General features: G+C 32.9%; 3 protein-coding genes and 1 long non-coding RNA gene across 5 annotated transcripts; 1 reads left to right on the forward strand and 3 right to left on the reverse strand.

Moving 5' to 3' along the window:
• Nucleotides 1-36: 36 nt before the first annotated feature.
• Nucleotides 37-1665, forward strand: LOC146908046 (uncharacterized). Of its 2 annotated transcripts, none has more exons than XR_015018117.1 (3): nucleotides 37-527; nucleotides 916-1158; nucleotides 1465-1665. It is a non-coding gene; the product is annotated as an uncharacterized LOC146908046 (long non-coding RNA). The 2 variants fall into 2 exon arrangements; XR_015018118.1 differs by having other exon boundaries at nucleotides 42-527; nucleotides 1067-1158.
• A 2523-nt stretch (nucleotides 1666-4188) lies between these two features.
• LOC146908047 (disease resistance protein RPV1-like) lies at nucleotides 4189-6433 on the reverse strand. The gene is made up of 2 exons (XM_085724464.1): nucleotides 4701-6433; nucleotides 4189-4615 (listed from the first exon to the last, which is right to left on the reverse strand). The coding sequence occupies exons 1-2, from the start codon at nucleotides 5400-5402 to the stop codon at nucleotides 4256-4258; spliced, it is 1062 nt and encodes a 353-aa protein (XP_085580590.1). The 5' UTR covers nucleotides 5403-6433; the 3' UTR covers nucleotides 4189-4255.
• Nucleotides 6434-9332: 2899 nt separating this feature from the next.
• Nucleotides 9333-10121, reverse strand: LOC146908048 (uncharacterized). Its single transcript, XM_085729216.1, has one exon. It carries the CDS (start codon nucleotides 10119-10121, stop codon nucleotides 9333-9335), a length of 789 nt encoding a protein of 262 aa, XP_085585342.1.
• Nucleotides 10122-10532: 411 nt separating this feature from the next.
• Nucleotides 10533-17090, reverse strand: LOC146908049 (disease resistance protein Roq1-like). Its single transcript, XM_085726767.1, has 5 exons — nucleotides 16589-17090; nucleotides 15051-16149; nucleotides 13448-13729; nucleotides 12049-12879; nucleotides 10533-11331 (listed from the first exon to the last, which is right to left on the reverse strand). The coding sequence occupies exons 1-5, from the start codon at nucleotides 17083-17085 to the stop codon at nucleotides 10648-10650; spliced, it is 3393 nt and encodes a 1130-aa protein (XP_085582893.1). The 5' UTR covers nucleotides 17086-17090; the 3' UTR covers nucleotides 10533-10647.
• Between the last annotated feature and the right edge of the window lie 1996 nt (nucleotides 17091-19086).

Below are 19086 nucleotides of genomic sequence, written 5' to 3' on the forward strand. Positions count from 1 at the left end.
CGTCAGGCCATGGCCACAATACATGGGAAGCCAACCAATAAAACCTGTTCGCTGTGCATTTGGGAAGAAAAATTTCGCTTGATAAAGCATTTCTCAATGCAGAATACCAAATGGGGAAGCTTTCCCTTCTTTCATGTTCAAAATTTCTCATCCCAAAATTTCTCTTCTGAAGCAGCAAGTAAAATGGCTTTACAACAATTCAAATTCAAATTTTCGCAAGCTATTAAACAATTCTGACACCCACGTCACTCAATTCAAATTCAAATCATCAAATTCAATCTCTCTTTCTTCTTCTCTCTCTACAAATTCAATCTTTAAGTCTCTCTCTTTTTCATCTTCTCTTTTTTTTTTGGGTAGATTCATCTTCTCTCTTCTTCTCTTCATTGTTTCTTCATTCTCAAATCATAAATCAATATCCACCACGATTTCAATAATTTCATGTTCAGATGTCAATCACAACCCAAATGCGATTCTGAATTAGAATCAATCGGGACATAGATTTTTCGAAAAAGAGCACCACGACGGAGGTAATCATTCTAAATCCATTTTTGTCTTTGAAAGATTTCAGAGTTTATTCGAGCAAGATCTATGTTAACAATAATATTTTTAAGTTTTTCATTAATTGTGGAATTGGTTTTGAATATTGGTCTTATTTTTGTGTTTAGATTAACAAGAGTATTTATGTTTTATTCAATTTGTCTTATTTTGACATGATTTTGTATCTGATTTTTCTATGTGAAATTGAGCACTCATAAAGTGTTTGAGAAAATGTCTCAATAAGAAAATGGATGATATTGTTAGCTTTGATCTCAAGTTCTGGTGGTATTTGACTAAATAAATATATGATGACAAGTTTTATTCAAATTTTAAGTTCTTTGTGGTATTCCATTTGATCATTTTGATATTTCTTTGCAGCAAGTTCATCTATTTTGATATGACTCGTGGGATTGAGATAGCTTTTAGGCCACAAAGATTTGAACATGCAATTTTGGTCTTGGATTTATTTCTTTACATTGATTGATTTTATTGGGACATTTACAATCCCTTTTGTTGTTACTAAGTGCAGGTGAAGAACAAAGATTTGAAAATGAAAGTTAAATTCAAAAATTGAGAAGTTCGATAATGGTTCAAAGTATGTTGATGATGAGTGGTGAAGAGGTAAATTCTAAACACACAAACAAATAGGATCCGTTCTCTATGTAGTTAATATGACTGGTGAATTGAATGAGAGATGAATTGAAAAAGTAAATTCTAAACTCATGGATTTATGGGACTTCAAATTTAGGGGATGAGGATGTAATCTAAGCTTTTAACAAAATTAAAATGCAATCACTTTTTGAAAACTTAAGTCTCTTCTTGAGATTTACTTCCGTCTTTATTTTCTTGAATGTGTCTGAATTTGCATTTTCATTTTTCATAACAATGATCTAACACTACGTTGATTTTTTTTTTTTTTTGTTACAGGTTCATTTCTTCTTCTTTTCAATTCTAATGGAAAGATAATATATTTTATATGTTGCTATTGTGTGTAAATTAAGATTGAACTGTGTTCTGAATTTTGCTAAGTTGGCTTTTCTAAATTTGTTTTATTATTTGTATTGTATCCTTACTACAATTTCATTACCAAGTATAATCATATATTTACCAGTTGTTTCATCTATACAACTTGATTTGTGGTTGAAAGGGGATTTCATGTCAAAACACTTTCTTTGAATTTTTTTTTTTCTCTTTGTTACATGCTCAAATCTTTGTTTACTTAAGTGCCACATTGTTGAATTGTATTCTATCTGTTTAAGATAGACTGATGCACAAAGCTATAAATCAACAATTTGACATTACCAAAATATTGTTGGTGTGTAATATTTTGTAATCGAAAATGCATTTTTTTTGTTTGTTTTAGTACTACCGCAACTGCTAGCTTTTGTTTGACATCTGACATAGATCTATGATTGGTAAGTATACGTACTAATTCAAAAGATTGAGTAACAAAGCTCCTATATAAGTTTACTTCATTTCTATAAGTTTACTTGGCTGGGGTGGTAGTAGAATTTAAGTTTAGTCAGTTTAAAAGATAATGGAAAAAGTTGGTGCATAAAATGTATGAAATTGGGCAAGTGACATTTACGTGAGGCAGAGCATAGCAATTACCAATTGAAAATCCAAGTTTAATTGTGATTACTATGCAAGTATACCTGCAATCTTGGAACTTTGATTAGTATACTATGCAAATGAATTATTATATGCTTGCATAGATTTAATTACCAGTAAGTGGCTTTAATAATTTCCTTAGTTTGATTTTTTTTTTATCCTTTGTCCTACACAACAACAACTCAATAATGAAGTCGATTAGCTTTCATACTTAATACATACAAGACATTGAGAAGTTTGCTAATTTCTGGTCAATTATTTATTAGATTATTAGACTAGATTTGTCAATTTATTTTTTGCTTAATGAAGTCAATTATCTTTGAGACTAGATTTTATCAATTTATTTTTGGTCCTGATATTTATTTATTTAGCAAAGGACGAGTTTTCTCACCCTATTAATTTCTTTTGTGAAGTGTTCTAAGGACAAAATCAGCTTCTTATAAGCACTATGAAGTTATTTTTAGTATTCAAAGTTGTTTCATGATAAAGCATATTAGAATATTTAAGTACTATTTCTTTGAGATCAATTTCATATGCAGTATATGACATAATATAAACTACCACTATTATTTGTAGCTTCTTTCAATTTGATAATGATACCCAACTTACAAGATTTGAATAGTCATATATTGTTGTCAATTGTGTTCTCTCATAGTTTCTTTCTTTGCATCTAAGGGTAAATGGATAGCAAATGGTGGAGGATTAAACTATTAAGATCATGTAAGTATCAACCTTAGAATTATTCAAATCTTTTGTTTCAAGTCTGTTTTTGTTGGGCCGCAATTTTTGTATTATTTTATCTTTTTTGGAACTGTATTTGGAGGGACAAGGGATAGTTGGAGATGATCACACCTATGAGTATGACCAATATTTTTCCTTCTATTTTAAATATTCTGCTTGGGGATTGAAATAATTGTCATGAGAATTGCATTAGTATTGCATTAGTATTGGATCACGACCATTTTTAGGTTTATTTTGATAACAACTTTTTGGACTCTATTTTATATAGTTTACATATATGTGAACTTCTTGCCGATGAGTAGCTTTGTTAACTAATTCAGATTCCAAAAAAAATCTATGAATATAGTTTTTCTAAAAATGAAGTTTTTATGCTAAATATGCATTATAAATGTTCAAAGGTATATAACGGATATTGTTACCTCTATTTTGTAGTGTGTTTTTAAATTTGACCCAAACTTATTGGCCTTACTACATGAATAATGCCAAGCAATGTCTTTCCTTTCACATTTCTAATGGATGAGATAAGGTCAACTACCAACAAGTATATTTTTTATATACACATAAACCGAAATTGTAGCCTTAGCCTAAAGCATAACATAAAAAGTAAAATAATAAAAATTGTCATTACATAAAATTAAGGTTTTGACTTTTAATAATCACAACACTTAATCCAAAAATGTACTGCAACAAACATATAGCTGAGACCATGCAGTCAACAACCTACTTGAAAATTGATTAAAAAAATGGTTGGATTATTAAATCAAAACCACATACTAAACACAAAATAACATTGCCCACATACACTCTAAACATAAGAAACTTAATGCATATCCACCCAAATTCATCATTTTCACCAATTCCAACTTCCAAAACACTTGAACTCCGCCTCAAGCAAGATTATCCTTGGGAACCACTTCAACAAGCAAAACAGTATGAGGATCATCCAAATCAAATATCAGCTTGTCACCCTCTTGAAGCCGACGATCTTTAACAAATTTGAACCAACCTCTTGCCATGGATTTCTCATATTTGTATCTTTCTCATATGAGAAATACTTGGCAGGAGGTCGGTTCAAATTTGTTAAAGATCGCCAGCTTCATGACTGTAACAAGCTCATATTTGATTTAGATGATCCTCCTACTGTTTTGTTTGTTGAAGTGGTTCCCAAAGATAATCTTGCTTGAGGCGGAGTTCAAGTGTTTTGGAAGTTGTAAGTTGGAATTTGTGAAAATGATGAATTTGGGTGGATATGCATTAAGTTTCTTGTGTCTAGTGTGTATGTGGGCAATGTCATTTTGTGTAATATGACAATGACAATGTGTCTAGTATGTGGTTCGGATTTAATAATCCAACCTTTTTTTTGTAATCAATCTTCAAGTAGGTTGTTAACTGCATAGTCCCAACTATATGTGTGTTGCATTATACTTTGGATTAAGATAAATACCTGAATGCCTATCCATAGCTGTTCAATGTTGCTATCAGGCATATTCAATTCTACAAGATGATGGGGTTGAAAATTTGATGGCAAAGACATGAAAGGGTAACCATTCCACAAATCATAGCGTATAGAATTAGAAAGAAATATGGGGCTCCCTGAAAAATTTGAATGATACAATATGAGTACTTCCAAGTTTTCCATTTTTGATAAATCTTCAGCTCTCAACTGATTAAATTCGTTGATATCCTCCTTTTTATTTAGAACTATGACTTTAGCTTTTACTGCTTCCTGAAAAATAAAGAATAAGCATATTATAAAATTAACTAGATCGTTTAGTCAAAAACTAGAATCTGTTTAGAAGTATATATGTTACCGATTTTGTAATCATGGCATGATAGAAATCATGGTAAAGCCATAATCTACTCCATAATGTTGGCTCTTTTGGATGTTGATCTCGAGTAATTTGCTTAGCCAGCTCTTGCAACATTTTATGCATATGAATTTCTTGATTTATAATAGTTATGAACAACTTTTCAGCTATACGCGGAATTCCAATAGCAGGCTGCAATCCACAAGCATCTAGAATTCGCCTTACATAATCCTCCCTCTCCCCTTTAAAGAAGCAACCAACATACAAAAATATTTCTCTTTCTCTTAGATCTAATCCCTCAAAACTTGACTGTAGCACTTTCATAATTCCATTATCTAGATTATTCTCCAATCCTTCCAAGGTAGCTCTCCATTGGGAGGTACTTCTATTATACAAGAAAGAACCCATTACTATAATTGCCAATGGAAGACCTTTAGTGTATTTTAGTACCTCAGGAATAAGTTCTTCGCAATCACTGCATGAATCATCACTTTTGAAGGCTTTTCTGTATAGAAGTTGATAAGCATCATTATCATTCATCAATTCAATCTTGTGAATTCTATTTGGTCCATACAATTTAAGGATATGCATATCCCTAGTGGTTATGATTATTCTACTTCCTGCATAAAGCGATTTGGGCTTTATGTGCAATTCCTCTAGCTGCTCAAATCGATCAACGTCATCTAGAACTAGAAGGAGCTTCATGTTGTATAGCCTATTTGTTATAATTCCAGATATTTCAGAAGGGTTGTATTCATCCAGTTTTCTTTATTTTAGAGTTTGTTGGAGGATTTGTTTCTGTATAGCAAAAGCACCACCATCTCTGTAAATTTTGTTGACTTTCCCAATGAAACAACACACATCAAATTGATAGTGGATTGTGTCATACAAGACACTAGCAATAGTTGTCTTTCCTATGCCATCCATCCCCCATATTCCTAAAACTTGACAACGGTCGTTCTCTGAGCTTAGTGCTAAAAGGTTTTCTAATTCCTGTACTTGAGGTTGTATTCCGATAAGGTCTTCAGCAAACCCTGAGAACTTATGACCCAACTTTTCTATTACAGCCTGGACAATATTTCCAATGGCTTCATATTCTCGCCTGAAAAAGAGATGTGTCAAACAGAAAATCACTAAAGTATTCTTATTAATCAACGAAAATAAGGAGAACATTGAAATATACGGTTAGATAATCTATAGCGAGTGATATGCAATGAACTTCCACGCCAAAGGCAAGTGAAATACAATTTGCTTAAAATGCTTGATTTTTGAACTAGTATGTTATGCTTGCTAAGAATAACCACATATTAGAATAACTTCTATACTTTTTTCTTTATTGAGAAGAGAACAACTTCTATACTTACATACGCCTGACATCCCAGCCAGATAATCCTGCCAAACAGTTCATAGCTCTCTTCCACCTATTAACCTTTTGAAGATCCTGTTTGAATCGTTTAGTGTGTAAAACAAAGGCATTCTGATACACTCCATTCTGTTTTCGTACATGAGATGGATCGACATCATAAAAAATAGGGAAAATAGTTTGTATAAATTCATCTCGGCAATTAGCAATAGCAGCCATTTCATCCAAACACCAAGTTGAGGAAGCATAATCTTTCGAGAAAAGAATATTACAAACCCGTGAACGTTGAATTGGTTGTAGAAGCTGGGGTGAAATGGATTCACCTTTGTGAAGCTGATTGTCATCTTTGAAAACAAAAATACCTTTTCTAACAAGTGTCCTTAACCATTTATTAAGAAAATCAAAAGTTGTAAGCTTGCATTGGACTCAATAATTTTTTAACTTTTGAAAAGTTTAATTTACCACTTTTCACCGTTTCCAATACAATATTTCTATTTTTATTCTCTTAATCAATACTCTAAGGCACTATTTAACCTTTCCCTTAAATTATAATCTATTCATCACCACAATAATTTCACATTTGTTTATTCACACATTTAAGAAAATATTCTAAATGAGAGAAAGATAATAGTAAGACCATCATCCAAATTAGCTCCTTAGCATTCCCATTCATCCCACCGATTTTTCGTTCTTTAAATAGACCACACCATATTTTTTATGTTATTATACAGTTTCAAGACTCACATTTAGTTTGATCACATTTAAACTTAGAGTGAATCATCAACTTCGTCCTTGAATTTGTAAGGATCAGCCAAAATCGTCTCCGGATTATGCGAAATATCAAATTAGTCTCTGAATTTGTCATATGTCAATCAATTTAGTCCCTTCGTCCAATTTGGGTGTTAACGGTGCTGGTGTGGCCATTAACCTCTCACATAGGTCTCCATGTCAGATGCCACACAAGCATGGACAAATTTGGCTCATAGTGACCAAAATTTACAATGACTAAATTGATTAATTTGCAGAAAATGGTTTGCTCTTTCTTCCCCCATGGCTCTTTCTTCCTCAACAGCTATTTTTTCCCCAAATATATAAAATTGGAACCCTAATTTTACAATTTGTAATCTACACTCCAAAATCCCCAAAATTTCTTCCAATAATTAGTGGTAACATTCTTCCCCAATTCAAAAAACTTCAAACCCTGATTATTTGACTAACTATCAAATCGATCCCTACATTATATTAAAAACCCATCAAATAAGTCCTTGAATTATTTAATCAGATATCAATTTGAGCCTTGAAGCATATATGTGCAGAACAAAGTAAAAAAGTCATAAGACACAACTTGATCTTGAAATATTGCATAGGCAAAAGTCATAAGTCATAAGTCTAAAATATTACATAGGCAAAAACAACCCAACTATGGGGCATTAACAAGTCATAAGTCTTAAATATTACATAGGCGAAAAGAAACTCAACTATGAGGCATAATTCAAACAAGTCTAAATATCACATTTCCAAAGCATATTTTAAATATGTTTCCATCAAGCATCATTTTCCATGAATTTAGGTTGAGTCAAACCGGATGGATCATAACTTGGATATGGTACTCTAATAACGCAGGAGTAGTTGGATGTGCTGGTGCAGGACCCCTCACTAGTGCAGGACCCCTAAATTATAACATATTCAATCAAATCAGTCCTTAAATTATTACACTTCTGGCAAATCGAACCATAAAATTTAAGAGTAATACCTGTCGAGGCACTACTTCATTTGCAACAACAATGTCAACATTTTGAGCATTTGCAACAAATTTCCAGCACTTTCTGGCACAACATTTCCAACATTTTCTGCATTTCTTAGCACAACATTTCCAGCATTTTCAGCAACAACATTTCTGCATTTTCTTTTGAAGGTGACATAGATGGGGGAAAATAAGTAACAATAAGATATACGTACTCATATTTTTCAAGTTTGGAGCTTAAATGTACTAGTATGATAAACATAGTAATTTAATCAAAGGAGAAGTCATGTGTCCATGTTGTTTCCTTTTCTTGATCTAACATCTCCCATATAATATAATTTGAGTGTTTGGTGTATTTCAGTTTTAATGGATATTATGGAAGCAAAATGTTTTACTTTTAATATCTTGTGCATCAATAGACTTTTCCATATGACATTTCGAATGCTACAGTTTTGATTGTATGCAATTTTGCAATTATGTGGTGGCAAAGCTTCAAAAGGGATTTTTGTTGGTGCCTATGTCTTCAACAGCAGTGGTATGACAATATAAGCAATTTGAAAATGCAAGGATGTAAACGAATGGGTAAGAGAGGGGTAAAATTGGAAAAACAGAAGAAAAAAATGAAAGTGAAAAGTTAAAATGAAATTTGTTGCTTTTCAATCAATTTGATCCTTGTACACGTGGATGCCTTGATGACATGTGTACAACACATCACATATGCAGGAAGACACCTCATCACCACACTAACAGAGGGGTTGGACGGAGGGACTAAATTGATGGAGGTTTAACGAATTCAGGGACTAATTTGATATTTCGCATAATTGGGGGACGATTTTGTCCGATTCGTAAAAATTCAAGGGCAAAGTTGATGATTCACAGATACACATATAAATAAACATATAAAAAATACTAATGTTTTTTCTTCCATCACACACATGAAAACTAACAACGGTCAAACTCTATAAGACAATGTAACAAAAAAATTGTATAAGGCAAACAAATCTCAACGAAATAATAAAATAAAATTGTTACAAAGGGCCAGGGGAAACAAAAAACTCAACCAAGAAACGATTCCATTTTAATCGTTATTTTTTTTTGGAAAAAGAGCATTAGAAGAAAACTGAACCAAAATCAAAAGGGGAGAGTACAAATCGATTGATAGAAAAATGGTAAAGAGATAGAAGGTTGATAACGTTATTTGAGAGAGAGAGGGAGGAGAATAGAGGAAGCAACGAGGAGAGAGAAGAAGGAGATGAGAGGCCATAAAATTATGTCAATTTTTTTTTACCGAAACAAAGTTAACTATTATCATTAATCAACCAATGTTCAATACAAGAAGGATAAGAATAAAAAATACGGTGACTAGCCCAAGCACATGCCACCCTAGCTAAACTATGAGCAACCATGTTCGTTTGTCTCCTAACAAACTTCACCTCGAAGTTGGAATGTAAAGATAACTGATAAATAATACTAGAAACAATAGCAGAGAATTCTGAATCACCATGGCTCGGAGACGATAGAGCTTGCACTAGAGTAGATGAGTCGGACTCGAAGATAACCCGTCCCATCTGTTCGCATCAGCAAAGTGAAGAGCCTCGAGTAAGGCTACTGCCTCCCCCTCCAAAACTGTCATATCTGCCTGCTGCCATTTCGTTTGAGCCCGAATAAATTGCCCGCGGGAGTCTCTAACACAACACGCAAAAGATGTAATATGGTTACGGTCATGGAACGCGGCATCCACATTGCACTTCAACCATGTCTCGCATGGTTTCTCCCAAACTGAGCTGTTACCTTGCACTTTATTCTGCCCGTGTTGCACAACCGATTGTGGGGGATGTTTATGAACCTCCTGCCATTGCTGCCATGCATCTAGTTCCGTCCTCCCAATGCTTGTTGAAGTATGATGAGCGGCATTCCAAATGACATCATTACGTGAAGCCCAAATTTGCCAAAGAAGTGAAGCCACCCGACCTGCAATGTCTCGGCTTTCGGAACGACATATATCAAAAACAAAATCTGCCAAACTGATCATAGTTCCAACTTGCGGTTGCAACACAGTCGAAAGCCCTGCCCAATACCAAATCTCACGCGCCACCGTACAGCCCACAAAAGCATGCCAATCATCCTCAACAGCCGTATCACACCAGGGACATATCACCTCACATTGTACATGCCGTGATTGTAGTCGGAGACGCGTCGGAACACACCCTCTGCAAATCCTCCATAACAAATTACGTGCTTTGTGAGGGGAATTCACATTCCAAATTCTATGCCACTCACCTTCAACATGGAACCGATCAGTATGTAACAACTCCATCATAGCAAGTTTATAACCAGTCTTAACAGAATTATGTCAATTGAAGTTGCAAAGAAGGAGCGAAGTAGTGAATGGGCAGGAAGTGTTTCTGTGTTTTGATGGATTTTACAAATCCTATCGGGTTGCTAATCTATCAAAAATTAAGGATCGAAATAAGAAAGAGTGAATTGAATAGGATTGATAATAAGTTTATTTTATCATATCATGTTGATGCACCCTACAAAGAATTAACTAGGATATAATAATTTTATCATATCTTACGAATAAAACGGGTCCTTCAAGTCAGATATTTGATGTTATTAAGAACTATTTCTTTTTTTCAATATGGACTTTGAGTAAAAAGGCCAAGATTAAAGAGATCGGTTTCTTTCCACTTGGCTCCATCCTTCTCGGCTTCATCTTCTTTAGACACTAACCAATTGTAACATTCACTGAAAGCAAAAAAAAAAAAACCAAAACAAAACAAAACAAAACAAAAACCTATTGTAACAATGGGCAATAATTTTCGATTAATATATTGTTATTTTCATTGTGGTCTTTCAGTTAAAAGGCCAATATTAAAGAGAACATTTTCTTTCCCTTTGGCTTCATCCGTCTCTGCTTTCTCTTCATCAGAAACAAACCAATTGTAAGGAAGTTGGATTTTAGGCTCATTATTTGTGTTGCTTTCATCTGCATTATCAATGTTGAGTAAAAGACGATCTTTTCTCAGAACCCTGTGTTCTTGTATAGTCCATTTGAAGTCATCTATGCTTTTTTTGGTTACCACTCGCAACCCCCATTCCTTGATAATCAAACCTTTTCGAGCTTTAAATGTGATTTGTGCTCCAGTTTCTACAAAATGACAGTGTTCCCGAGAGATATAGATTGTCCATAGATAATTTTTACCATCAATTGTAGTCCGTTCCAAATCTAGTGACATATCAAAGCATTCTTCCGTGTATTCACCCTCAAAAGAAAGATAAAAAGGATTATGTAGCAGTGGCGAGGAGAGCGATTGATGATTATGATTATTTAACTCAAATGTTACATAAAAGAGAAAGCCGCGCCAGTCGACATCCATAACAGCAGTGTTATTTATCCTTACTCTTGAACCCCCTTTAAACCGGTGATGGAAAAACTTTAGAACGGTGCAATTTGCATTAGAATCATGGGTTTCTCCATGCCAAGGAAGAACAATGTCAAAGCCACACCGAAAGTGAAGAGGTTCCTGGTAAAAGAAAAAAAATAATACAAAGAGGCATATTAGAGCTAGAGAGTTGTGATGATAGATGTCAAAGATTTGGAAATATATCAAGGAAACGAGAAATGTCATTGCAAGATATTCTTCAAGTTAAGGTTTTTGATGCTTGCGGTATTGACTTTATGGGATTATGAGTGGAATATGAGTGATGATCATAGCTGGGGATGAACCCCTTATTTATAGCAAGGCTTCATCTAACTACGCTCCATTTGGTTGTTATGTTCGTTGTAGTGACCACTTAGTTATCATTACTAAATTCGAGATAGATGGTGATGCTTATCTAATTTGAATATGCTCCATGATGACCGAAATGGTGAAGCACGTCAGTGCTTCTAGAATCCTTCTTTGTAGGTTCTTAGTTTTCTAGGATGACGTCAGAAATAATTTTCCGTGCTGCATCATCTTTTTTGTCGAGGGGAGCACCAAAGCGCATTTGGACCTCGGTATTGAGCATATTTGACGTTTTCAAAGTGGACTTACTCAGTGGACTATATTTTGGTCTTCTACTTTATTATTTCACTCTGAATTTCAATATATTTAAGATTTTTACTTAATCTGTTTATTGATTGAAGCATATATTGGATATTAGGAAAATGTTTAAGCATTTGCCAATACAACATGTTTCATGGTATAACAGCCAAAAAAACACACACGTACAATGGAATAGAATAGAGTATTACGCACCTTTACTAGTCTTAGTATCCATGTAGTGAAGAGCCGATAGAAAGGTTGGTCGTCCAACGAGAAGGCAAACTCCATGCAATTGGGAGAGTCAAAAATATATAATCCTGACCTATGATTACGGGATTCAGATGCTGTTTTAAAATACCTTCCAACTGAATATGATGGACCTTTTCTTATTAGGAGGTTAGGCAAATATTGAAGACTAGGACAATGAGACAAGTTTAAATATGATAGATTGTGAAGCCAAATGAAAGTGGGAGGAAGCGAAGTAAAGTTATTTCCTTGAAGATTTAGTCTTTCTAAACAACTTAATTCTCCAATAGCATCAGGCATTATTGAAATACTGCAAAAGCTCAAGTCTAAGTAAATCAGAGATTGCAATGGCAGCTTAGTAAATTCAGAACTGCCGCGAAGATCTAGAGTCATAAGATTTGTGCAGTCTCTCAAACTTAAAAATTTCAGATCTACAAGAGTCCCAACAGATTCATGAATTATGGACAAACTTGCACATCGATCCATATCAAGATATTGGAGCATTGATAATCCACTAAAATCTGGAGTTTTTTCAAGTTTTTTGCAATCAGATAGACGCAGAACTTTTAGAGACCATAATGATGCTGCATTTCCAAAATCAAGGCTAACTATACTAGTACAATTCTGCAAACTCAAGAATACAAGTTTTGCAAGAAGTCCAATTGATGGATCCACATGCGATAAGTTTATGCATCCTGTAAGATCTAGCCGCTCAAGGTTTAGGATTCCATCAAAACATGGAGTCATCTTCAGTTTTTTAGAGTTGCTAAGATCCATCCTTTTCAAATTGGGGAGATTCTGTTAAGCAAGAATGAGCCACAAATATTTTAGTATTTTTGTATTAAAACTTGAATTTCGTTGATTCAGGTTTCTAAATTGCAACAATAGTAAATTGCAACAATAGTGAATTTCGTTGAGTAAATTGTCATTTTCGTCGGTAAATGTGTGTTCTAGAGTGTATGGAAATTGATAAGATGTCTTTATGTGTGTCTTTTGTTTGTAATTTTATGGGTTAAACCGACTAACAAAGATAACTTCGACTAAGAAAAAACATTTTTGATAGAGAATTATATAAGAGAAAATGATGTGATGAATGTGATAAGTTGGTGATGGGATAAGAGAAAAAAGATAAAGAAAAAAAAAAAGAGATGTTAAATGAGTTTATGGAACATGAAATGTACCAATATCAATGTTGTTTTTATAATTGCGTTTCATTGTCATTTTAGCAAAAGAATATGAAAAGACGGACACAACCGTTTCTGTCTTTCCGCTTTTCTAATCGCGGAAGACTAAAATGAGTTAATGACATAGTTTAGGATTATCAAAAAAAGATTTTCAACCATTTATCTCGAAATAAGAACAATACCTGGGTGCCTATCCATAGTTCAATGCTACTATCAGGCATATTCAATTCTACAAGGCGATGTGGTTGAAAATTTGATGGCAAAGACATGAAAGGGTAACCATTCCAGAAAAGATAGCATAGGGAATCAGAAAGAGATATTGGTCTTCCTGAAAAGTTTGTATGATTTAATATGAGCACTTCCAAGTTTTCCATTTTTGATAGATTTTCAGCCCTCAACTGATTGAATTTGTTGACATCTTCCTTTGGATTTAGAATTATAGCTTTGGCTTTTATTGCTAATTCCTAAAAATTGACGAATAAGCATATTATAAAATGGAATAACAAAGTACATGATTTGTAAAAAAAAAAAAAGTAAATGAATTTAACCCAAATATCAAATATAATATCAAAATATCAAATATAAAAGAAACTAAATGAATTTTTTATTTTTTGTGGTGACCGGGGTTTGAACCCCCAACCTTGCATAATTTATGCATTGTCCATACCAACTGAGCTAAGCTCACGAGGACAAACTAAATGAATTAAATAAACTAGGGGTGTGTCTAATATAAACCTTTTAAAATTGGTCCGAATATAGACCTTTAATATTAATATTTTTAGAAAAAATAAACTTTATAATAGTTTATTAAACTTTAATAAAAATAGCATAGTCCATCTAGACCAGGTTCATTTATTAAAAACAAATGAGTCAACAAGAGTTGATATATTTAGTCCATATATATTTTTCAATTTTTGTTGACTAATTTTCTTTCAAAAATAAATTTTGTTGACTAATTTGTCTCTAATAAAAAAAAAAACCCAGGGGTATACGACATAGTACATATTTTTAAAAATTAATTATTAATATTTTTAATTTGATATCAAATTATTTTTCAATTATATTTTGTTGGAGTCATTTTTTAATTTTACTATATTTTATACGAGTAAATTTTTAGGTTATTTTCTTATCATATCCTATTGGTTTCTAGCACATTTTATATTCAGGATAAATATTTTAACTAGTGAGACATGATAAGATAAGATCCAGGATTAACTAATCTTATTGTTTTTTTTTTTGATAAGCAAGGAGTAAGGACAGTCATCAGGAGGAAACACTGACATGCCAACTAGGTTGGCAACCTGGGAAACCTCCATCCTATGCCGCGAAACTCTAAATTTTATTAAAAAAAGACAAAAATATATATACAAGAAGAGGGGAGACTAGGCCAAAACCCTAAAAAAAAAAAAAACAAAAACGAGAACAAGATACAAAAGACTATGATATGGTATGTATCATCAAACACAAATTAATGAGACATGATATGTTATCCTGATCATCAAACAGACTCTCAAGGTTTGATATTAGATTCGCTTTTTGGTGGGAAAGGCAATAGGGGGTAAGAAGGATTCATATAGGGAATCACAAAATAGGTCGGACTTCGACTACGTTTTTCTAGAAGCACATGTCAGGGGTTGAATCTTGGACCTTAAGAAAGACCCAATGATCTATCACTTGTATTACACCAGGTAACTTTTTTGTTCTTTACCTCAAAAATTGGTTTTAAAAAAGTAAGTAATGGAAATGAAGAAAAACATAGAATCTGTTTAGAAGGATATATATTACCGAATTTGTAATCATGGCATGATGGAAATCACGGTAAAGCCAAATTCTACTCCATAAACTTGACTTATCAGGATGTTGCTCCCGAACAATGTGCTTCCCCAACTTGTGCACCATTTCATGCATATGGATTTCCTCATTTCTAATAGTTATAAGTGACTTTTCAGCAAGAAGTGGAATATTAATAACAGGATTCATCCCACAAGCATGTAGAATTTGGCTTACATAATCCTTCCTCTCTCCATTAAAGAAACAAGCGACATGCAAAAATACTTCTTTCTCATCTTGCTCTAATCCTTCATAACTTTCATGGATCACTTTCATTATTTTGTTTGGTGGATTCTTGTCAAATTTATCCAAGATAGAGATCCACTGATTAGCATTTCTGGAAATCAAGAAAGAACCTAGTACTTTCACCGCCAACGGAAGACATTGAGCATATATTAACACCTTAGGAATAAGTTCTGCAAACTCAATGCTACCAAAATCACTGTTGAAGGCTTTTCTGCACAAAAGTTTCATAGCGTCTTCATCGTTCATTAGTTTAGCCTCAAAAACTTCATCGGCTCCATATGTTTCAAGAATATGCTTATCTCTACTGATTATGATTATTCTACTCCCTGAGTGAAGAAATTTGGGTTTTATGTCCAATTCTTCGACTTGCTCAAGTTGCTCTACATTGTCAAGAACTATAAGGAGTTTTATTTTGCTTAGCCTGTTTCTCATGATTTTGGATATGTTAGGAGGACTATATGTGTCTATATTTTTTTCTTTGATTGTTCGACAAAGAATTTGTTTCTGCACAGCAACAGCACCACCATCTTCATAAATTTTGCTAACATTCTCAATAAAACAACAAGCACCAAATTGATATGAGATTTTGTCATACAAAACGGTGGCAAGAGTTGTCTTTCCTATTCCATCCATACCCCATATTCCTAAAACTCGACAACCATCATCCTTTGTCGTTTGTCTTAAAAGGCGGTCTAAGTCTTCTATGTGAGGCTGTATTCCAATAAGGTCATCAGAGGATCTTGAGTATGTGTAACCCAATTTTTCTATTACTTCCTCAACCAATTTTTCAATTAGTTTAGACTCTGGCCTGAACAAAAGGAAAAATTAATATCACAATATTATCACCTTAGGAAACAAGGAAACAACAAATAAAAATATACAACTACTAGGGACTAAGTTAAATCGTTGTTGTCATACTTATGTATAAAATTTAAGTTAATATGAAATCATGTAATATGTTATTGTGAAGTGTTAAGGTTAAAATCTAATGCATTTTTTTTTTTATAGAAAAATCTTATGCATTTTTAATAAACACATCAACCATACTTGTATCTCAATGACGCCGACAAATGTGCAATTTTATTTTTTTATAGTTAACAAAATGTGCAACTTGCTTCTACCAAAAGATGAAGAAAAAATAAGTTTGATTTGTAAAATGTATTTTTTGTAATGTACACTCAAGAAAGCACAAATAGTTGATAAGAATATAAAACTATATACAGAGAAGATATAATATTTATACTTACCGACTCCTAACATCCCAACCAGCTCTTCCAGCCAAATGTGTCATAGCTCTCCTCCATCGAGCAACCTTGTCTGAGGTTTTTCCAAATTTCTTAATATGTAAAACAAATGCATTCTCATACACTCCATTTTGTTTTCGGACATGAGATGGATCGACATCATAAAAAACAGGTAATACAATTTGTTTCAAATTTTTTCTACAGTCATAAATAGCAGCCATTTCATCCAAACACCATGTTGATGAAGCATAATCTTTTGAGAAGATAATAATAGAAACCTTTGAACGTTGAATTGCTTGCAAAAGTTCAGATGAAATAGATTCACCTTTCGGAAGTTGTTTGTCATCCTTGAAGGAAAAAATACCTTTTCTAGCTAGATGAGAGTGGAGATGGTCAACAAATGAATTGCGAGTGTCAGGACCTCTGAAACTGATGAACACATCGTATTTATAGCTTTGGATTCTAACAGAATCTTTGGAAGGACTAGGTTGCTTAGACATTGTGCCTTATATAAAAAATGCATCTAATTAATCTTATTATAAAGAAAATGGGCAATATAAGGGCTAACAAATAGGTTGATTTTTATAATGTGTAATATTTGATTTCAGTTCCTTAAATATTAGCTATTTATCGGCTAAAATAAATATTATACACATGTAATTGGGACAATTTCGATATTATCTAAGTTTACGAAGATTAAAACAAGGTAACAAAGATAAAAATATAATATACGTTGAAAAGTGACTCAAAACTGATGTTGGAAGTTATGCAAAATCGTTGCGCAATTTAGAGCAATGGTGTCACGAGTTGGTGATGCTAGGAGCATGTGTGTGGTATGATATTGGAGAAATTGTGGCAAGATTTGACTGATGACAGTTTTGTACTATGTACGAAATGGTGAATCGTGACACGACCCAGTCAAAGGAGTTAACAAAGTCCAAAGACTTGAGTGCTGATGATAGTGGTGAAAGATTAAGTGTCTCAAAAGGTAAAGGCAGAGGAAAACGATGAACCTCAAAGGGTGGTGGCACGTCAAAGTTTAGGTGCTTCAAGTGTCATGGGACATGTTGTAACGCCCTCCTTTTTATTTAATTATTTTAAATGAGTTTTAGAATATATTTATATGATTAGTGTGATTTATAAGATTTATGTGATTTATATGATTTTAGAGAAATTTATGAGACGTTGTGACTTATTTTATTGTTTAATAAAACAAGATTAGAAAATAAAATAAATATTAAGTTGTGGGGTTATTTTGTGTAGAAATATATTTGTTATTTGATGAAGAGATATATTTGTTATTTTGTGTAGAAATATATATATATATTATTTGGTGTAGAAATATATTTGTTATTTTGTGTGGAAATATATATGTTATTTAGTGTAGAAATATATTTGTTATTTTGTGTGGAAATATATATGTTATCTGGTGTAGAAATATATTTATTATTCAATGAAGAGGTATATTTGTTATTTGGTGTTAAAATATTATATACATATATATTTTGATGAAATATGCTATTATTTGTTATATGGTGTATTATTATATATTTAGTGGAAGACTATATTTAGTAGAGAAATATTATTTATTAGAATATGATGATTATTAGTGTGAGTGGATTTGAGGGTTAGAATAGAAAGAAGAATAAGTTGTTGGGTCTAAATAGATTTGGGAAGAATATTTTAGTATTATAAATAGAGAAGCTTAGGTTGGAAAGAGTTTACCGGAAACCGCTTTTTGGAAAAGAGGAGAACAAGAAAGAAGAGAAGAGAAGAGATAAGTCAAGAGAAGAGGAGAATACCTTATGAAAGAAGAACGCTGCTGCTGATTCAGGAATTAATCTAAGGTGAGGGTGAGACTATCTTGCATTAATATTAAGTTGTTAAATCATTAGATTACATCTAACAAGTTGGGGAGAGTTTGTGAGAATTTGAGAATTAGGGTTTTGAGAGAGATTTGATGATTAGATGATGAAAACTTGTTGAATTGATGTAAAAATTATGTACAGACCTTAGATAATCCATAAGATGATTATTGGAAGTAGTTTTGAGGTTAGCACCATGAGATTAGGTGAAACTTGAAGAAAATCTGCATTCTGCTCGAATTTTGATATTAAAACTGGTATTGATCGGTGCGGAATTGCTCTTAGGTGTAAACACTTAAGTTGTAGGTATGGATGTTAGCTTTCTAATGCCGTTGGTTTCACGTCAAAACGATTTATAGAACTTGAGTTATGGGTAAATTACTGCACGTAGATCACAGTGAATTTTTATGGACTTTCAGCACAACTTTTCCGAATTTAATATGAAAACTGGTATTGATCGGTACAGAATTGGTCTTAGGCGTAAACATGAAAGTTTTAGATAATTTTGTTAGATTTCTAGTGGCTTTGGTTTGACGTGAAAATGATGTTTGGTCTTTGAGTTATGATGAAAATACTACATGGAGGTCTTAGCAAAATTGTACGGTGACAACATTCTCTGTTTCATGTTTTTGCGTT

This window comes from Medicago sativa, chromosome 7, assembly GCF_051527215.1.
Source record: "Medicago sativa cultivar Bolivia chromosome 7, Bolivia_mono, whole genome shotgun sequence".
Taxonomy (NCBI): domain Eukaryota; kingdom Viridiplantae; phylum Streptophyta; class Magnoliopsida; order Fabales; family Fabaceae; genus Medicago; species Medicago sativa.